Source organism: Miscanthus floridulus, chromosome 7 (genome assembly GCF_019320115.1).
Source record: "Miscanthus floridulus cultivar M001 chromosome 7, ASM1932011v1, whole genome shotgun sequence".
Classification (NCBI taxonomy): Eukaryota; Viridiplantae; Streptophyta; class Magnoliopsida; order Poales; family Poaceae; genus Miscanthus; species Miscanthus floridulus.
The window spans coordinates 104,985,343-104,991,969 of NC_089586.1; the positions used below are offsets into that span (position 1 = coordinate 104,985,343).

General features: G+C 41.8%; 1 protein-coding gene across 2 annotated transcripts; it reads right to left on the bottom strand.

Annotated features, from left to right (window-relative positions):
- Positions 1–814: 814 nt before the first annotated feature.
- LOC136464099 (probable serine/threonine-protein kinase WNK4) lies at positions 815–5,583 on the bottom strand. 2 transcript variants are annotated; one of them, XM_066463057.1, is made up of 7 exons: positions 4,913–5,583; positions 4,491–4,528; positions 3,643–3,870; positions 3,337–3,557; positions 2,336–2,493; positions 1,872–2,265; positions 815–1,777 (listed from the first exon to the last, which is right to left on the bottom strand). In XM_066463057.1, exons 1-7 carry the CDS (start codon positions 4,988–4,990, stop codon positions 1,065–1,067), a joined length of 1,830 nt encoding a protein of 609 aa, XP_066319154.1. In that variant the 5' UTR covers positions 4,991–5,583; the 3' UTR covers positions 815–1,064. The 2 variants fall into 2 exon arrangements, with proteins under 2 accessions (XP_066319154.1, XP_066319155.1); XM_066463058.1 differs by lacking the exon at positions 4,491–4,528 and having other exon boundaries at positions 4,913–5,029.
- Positions 5,584–6,627: the final 1,044 nt, after the last annotated feature.

A 6,627-nucleotide genomic window follows, 5' to 3' on the forward strand; every position in this document is an offset into this window, starting at 1 on the left:
AACGGCCCACGGCGAAGGGAGCTCCTCCTCCGCTTCATCAGCCTAGGAGCGACGGGAGGGCGAGCCGTCCTCCATCTAGGGCGCGAAGCAGGTCCGAGAAGAGAGAAAAAGGTGGACGCCGGGACCTGTGTGGCCGCCTGCGGTTGGGTGGGTGGACGTCGGGGCCGGGATGACCACCGACGGTTGGGAGAGTGGACATCGGGGCCGGAGCGGCCACCGGCGGTTGGGCGGAGGCAGAGCCTAGCGCCTCAGCTTACCTCAGTCATGCAAATTCAGGATATGTTGCATGGAAGAGATGTCCTCTCTTGATTCAATATCTGTCTTATCATGTGTTGATTAAGTCACCGTCTTTTGTTCCATATATGAAGTGATTGCTTGTACGGATATGTTGGTATGGAACAGATATGTATTCTTTGATATATTGATATTAAGATGATAGGGTTCGATGTCCTAGTGAACTAATTGATGAAATACTCCCTCTGTCTCTGAATAAATAGATTCTTAGAGCTGTCTTAAATTAAACTATTCAAACTTAGATCGAATTTCTAGGGTATCAAATTAGTATCATTAGATTTATTATAGAATATATTTTCATAAGGTGCATATTTTATGTCATATATGTTGTTACTCTTTTTTATAAAATTAGTCCAATTAAAAAAGTTTAACTGATACGGATTTAAGGAATTGATTTATTTGAAAACGTAGAAAGTATATTATTGTTAGAAGTTTAGACAGCTTATGGTTTGGTGGATTCAATGTTAAGTGCTGTTTTTCATTCATGCACACAAGATGTTGGATGTTCGGTCTTCTGTGATATGCTTGTGAGAAATTAAATTGCTAATTTTATTATTCCACTGCCCCTCTGTTATCAGATGGCCACCCAGGCAGGGCCGGGAAGCACCACCCTCAACGAGAACGACCAGCCACGAAGTTTGCTATGCCTTGCAAACTACATCAGTGCTTTAACTAAAACAGATTATTAACGTTTCTCACACTCACACTTCGAACATGAAATCAAACATAGCTTATGATGTTTAAAGAAATGCCAACTTTGAACAAAAACATCATTTATCTGGCAACCACTTTTTCCGAGCTCCTTCCATAGCCTCTTCTCGCATCCTTGTCAACTCATCAACCAAATGTTTGTACTGAGCTTCAATCAAAACAAGCTCCCCGTTCAGCACATCCTGATTATCAGTAGAAGTTGATGAACCACTGCTGGCCAACTCCAAGAATGGTGATGCTTGATCTATATGGAAAATCGACCTCGATCCATCATCTAATACATAGCTGCAATCTACTTTACTGATTCCCTCTTTGTACCCACCACAGTCCATAGTACCATAATCCTCGGCCCCATAGTCGCTGACACTTCTGGAACTCTCAGCAAGCTGTACAGAAATGACCGAACCTTCAGAACCTTGTGATCCTCCTAGGTTGGTTGCACTTGAGACAGAATCAAGAAAACCAGTTGATGATGCATTCACATCTTTTGGGTGCATCATACCATCAATTAATGCATAATCAGGTACCAACTTTGAGATATTCTGATGGGAAGTGATTGCAAGTTCACTTTCAGACTGCCTATGCGAGTTCGCTGCTGCATCATTTACAGGTCTCCAACCCGGAACAAGATTCACTATCAAAAAGTCAATAAAATCAGCAATGAAAGTAACATCGCAGTCCGCTAACTCCAATTGTTCAACCATTTCAGCAGCTACAGACATAGCTGTATCAGAGTCCAGGTAGAAGAGGAAATGAATATTTCTTGCATGACCTGAAATCAGAAAGGCATTAGCTGTCAAGGCACCAACAATATACAAAAATTTAGGTTCAAAAAGATGTATCAAAGAGATGTATCAAAGGCATACCAGACAAATCAGCTATTCGCAAAACCAGTGAGACAGAGTTGTTATCAAGTTTCTCGCCCTTTAGCTTTAGCTCTGTATTTTTGTTGGTTCTTGTGAACTCCAGGACTGGTGTATGTGGAGCAACACAACCATTTTCCTTGCCTGAATTAGTAGGGCTAGATTCGAAAGTGTCAACGTCCATATGCAAAGACGCCAGAGAAATATCTACTGTTTTATTAGGTGCAGGAGATGTAAACTTAGTGACAGCAGGTTCATGTGTATTGTCAGGACAAAGAAATGGGTCTTGCAGAAGTTCTTTGGCACATGACCTCTCAGAAGCAGGAACTAAACATTTCTCAATGAACTGCTTTACTTGAAGATCAGAAATTTTAGCCAATGCAGCAGGTTTAACACCCTACAGATATGAGGTGGTAGTTTAGATAAAATAGTGTTGCAATTCTACAAATAAGTGAAGAAGCACTTACTGTGGATACTTTCTTAAAAATCTGAGCTGGATTCGTACATTCACTGTATGGATATTCCAGAGTAAAGATCTCCAACAAGCACATTCCAAATGAGTATATATCAACAAGTTCATCATAACTTTCATCATAAAGTTCAGGTGCCATAAATTCTGGAGTACCTGCAGAATGTAAGACAAATGTCCCACATGATAGGAGTCTATCAGGTAAATCAGAAAGCAAACATGAACAGATGATAAAAAGTTTAACATTGTCAAATAATACTAATAATTAATCTCTCAAAAATGATGATTAATAATGTCATAAAATACATCAAGAGTAACAGAGGAACACAAGACCATTGGTTTCACAGGCATATACAAGGATTTTACAGTCATTCACCCACACAATAAAGCTCTTTTTTATTAATAAGAAAAAGTAGCAGTTTTCCATGACGGAACTTCTACACTACAACATGGTAGTCCTAATCTAGTATGACACGGTGCAAACAGGTACCACAGAAAAAGTAATCCAAGGTGACAGGTACGACTAGGAATAGGGATGCAAGTTCCACTTTTTTGTGTGCGTGTGCTTGTGGAGAGGGGATCTAGAATGGCATGGAGCAATATCTAAAACCTAGCTCAGAAAACACCATTGGATACTAACTTGTATCCCTAGATACAAAGCAAGCTAATTTGAATGAGGCATAGGTCATTTAGGAACAATGCTTATGCATGCAGCAGGTCAGCAGTTGGACCGTTATGGCTAATTGGCTCTGCATGTAAATAAGACTGACAGCCACTAGACAGCAAATTCTGTGCAACCACAGTATCCTTGGTAGCTCAGATCCAATCAAGAATAACTAGGGAATAAAAAATCCTCAATACTCCTTTCAAGTAATCGGTATTCGATATCGATGAAATGGTCACCTAGATTATCTCTCCAGACTGAAGGACATTAGATCAACAAGAGATTTGTTTATAGTAAATTGAGAATTTGAAGCAATAAAGTGATAAGATCATTACCAATAACACTCCTCGCCCTTGGTGTTTGCATTACTGTAGCTAGCCCAAGATCTCCAATCTTAACTTCTCCATGGTTTCCATTAACAAAAATATTATCACACTTCAAGTCTCTATGGATAATTGGAGGTTGGTGGCTATGCAGGTAATCCAACCCATGAAGAATCTGCCTTGCCCAATTCTTTATTGCCTTCAAGTTAACACGTGGATGTTTCTGACGGTAACTAGAAACACACAAAGGTCCAAGTGTCATTTCTCAATAAGAATGGAAGCAATAATAAAGAATGGTTATTAGTACTGGTTACTTACTGCCTGAGACTTCCAGACGTGAACAGCTCTGTGATGACATTAATTGTCTTACTCTGGTCATCAATCCACGAATAATAAAACTTCATAACATTTCCATGCTTGAGAGACTTCAGAAGATGAACTTCTGTGTAGAGCCTATCGAGATTATCTGGACATTGCATCACCTCATCTATGTTGATTTGATTCCATGCAACCTCAATGCCTTCGACCTCATCAAATGCCTTGTAACTATATAAATTTAATAAAAGCATATACGAAATTTTAGACATACCAAAATTAATATTCTAAAGAGTTGAAGACAATTCCGAAAAACATAATAAATGATGCACCATTATGATTGTGTAGCGAATTTCTAATAAGCATAACCCTTCTGAATTGCAGTAAATCACTACCATGTTCAGCATGCAACAGTAATGTCTTTCTCCTGATGTGAAAGAGAGGTGGAGAGATATATCTTAAATGATGGTTATTACTGTCAAGTGTCATGTCAACCACCAAAATGCCAGAGGAACAAATCAGCTCAACAGCCCGACACACCCACTCTAGCAAAAACATATCTAGTTTTAAAGAAGTTGGTCACAGGCTCACATCTCTTGATATAAGCCGACCAGTTAAAACGTGCATCTATGTTCAACTGCATCTTGCAGGTTTGCAAGACCTTTTCCCCCAATATATTTTCAAATTCAAAGTTAGACAACTAATTGCAGCAAATGAACCTATTTAACAAGGAAATATAAAGTGGACAAAGAGGATGCTGAGTAGAACAGGGAATAATTGCAAGCAAAGGAATCTATTTAACAAGGAAATGTAACGTGGGCAAAGAGGATGCTGAGGAGCAGAGGGCATACACAGTCTTGAAAGCTCCTCTCCCCAGAATCAAATTATACTGCACCAAGGAAAGAGAATCAGATCAATACAACTGGCAGGGTCATGTTGTTTTCGTGTGTCATTTTGCATGACCTGTTTTCATGACGCAGCACGGAAATTCAGGACATTCAATTTTACAGATAATTACAATCAATTTTTTTAGAATAATATTGTCTTAATCAGAAACAAGTCAACATCAAGAGACAGGATGCATTTTTTTCACTAAAATGATGTATGCATGCATTGTTTTCAGTAAATTGACTAATCGAGTGACCATTAAAGCTTAACATGATACCATGGGGATGTAAATCACAATATCACATTCCCATCGAACAGACCTAAAATGTAATACGAATCCATGACAGGATAAAGTCAGACAGGGATTGATAGACAAGGAACTTACGCGCATGTATCGCCCGGTTGGATCTACTTCCGCGTATTCAGCATCGACCACCTCATCCCCACAACCAAACACCTCCATTCCGGATCAGCCCGACAAGCAAATGACTCTACGAGCGGGAGGGAGAGAGAGAGAGAGAGAGAGAGAGAGAGAGAGAGAGAGAGGAAGCAAAGAGGAATGGACCAGAGAGATCGCCGGAGATGCCGGTGGTCCGCCCGCGGCTCCTACGCCCTAGGCGCGGCAGCAGGGGATGATGGGGAGGAGGACGGGGCGGCGGGTGCCGGGCGTTCAGTGAAGGGCTCGGAGAACGGGGCGTACGACGGCCGCATGCGGAGGCAGCGTCGGCTGCGCAGCGACGACGTCGGGTTCGCCCGTCCCGCAACGCCCATGGCCCGGCACCCGGCGGAGGATACGCGGCAGACGCAGCACCTCATTCTCCCTCGATCGGCGTCCTCTCGGCGGCGTATGCGGAACCCATGGGAGGAAGATTCCCCGAGGCGGCGGCTACGAACACGAGGAGGCGGTGGCGGCGCACATGGATGGAGCGGGGCCAGGTGGGCCCAGGCTGGGCTAGGCTAGGGCTACGACGGATTGGCGGTGCGGAGCGGAGGTCTGCACGGGGAGGAGGAGGAGGGGGAGGTGGTAGGCGACGACGAATAAAGAGGGAGGTAGGAGGTGGTGGGGAGGGAAAGGTGCGGAGAGGGAGAAATAGTACTACCTAGTTTTCGTTTACTTTACCAAAATTTTACTGTAGTAATTTTGACCATACATTTTTTTCTGCAACAGATTTTAAGATACGTCAAGTTTTTACATATATAATTCTTTATTAAACATACTTCATTAGTGTTATATACATTGAAGTATCTAAGTTTTTTTAGAAGAAAAAATAGATGGTCAAATTTGCTATAGTAAAAAGTTGCTGACAATTAAACACAAACCGAGGGAAGTAGCTGGGCGTCTGGGGATGTTGTTGTGTGGTAGGCTGCGTTTAGTTCACGAAATGAAATTTTTTGGACGTCACATCGGATATTTCGGGAGATGTCGGAAGGGGTTTTCGGATACTAATAAAACAACTAATTACATAGCTCGCCTGGAAACTACGAGACGAATTTATTAAGCATAATGAATCCACCATTAGCGCATGTTAGTTACGGTAGCACTTATGACTAATCATGGACTAATTAGCCTTAAAACATTCGTCTCGCGATTTCCAACCAAACTGTGCAATTAGTTTTTTTCGTCTATATTTAATACTCCATGCATGTGCCGCAAGATTCGATGTGATAGTTTAGGCTGAAAATTTTTGGAAACTAAACCAGGCCTTACTGATTTGGGACGGGGAGCAGGCGAGGAAAAAACTGGACCTGCAAGGTTACGATCACTCCAGGTATTACATTAAAATTAAGACTTTTTTTTACGTTGGTCTATAAATCTTCGAAACCCTGCCTCATCTTTACACTGGTGAGGAGATTTTTTTAATTCTAACCTAAAATTTGCTTTTACAAGAAGTCGAAGCCAGAGCATGAGAGGTGCCGCCGAGACGTGGACTAAAGGCCCTTTGGCAGCAGGAGGAAAGCTACCTCCGTTTTGGTTTCTTTTGCCGCTGTGAAACAAAACAGCAATGTGGTGATCCGCTTGAACTTTGGAGGCTCTCGTTGAACGCAGGAATTTTATTTATAGCATATATACAGATGCAAAACGTGGGAGATAAAAAAAAT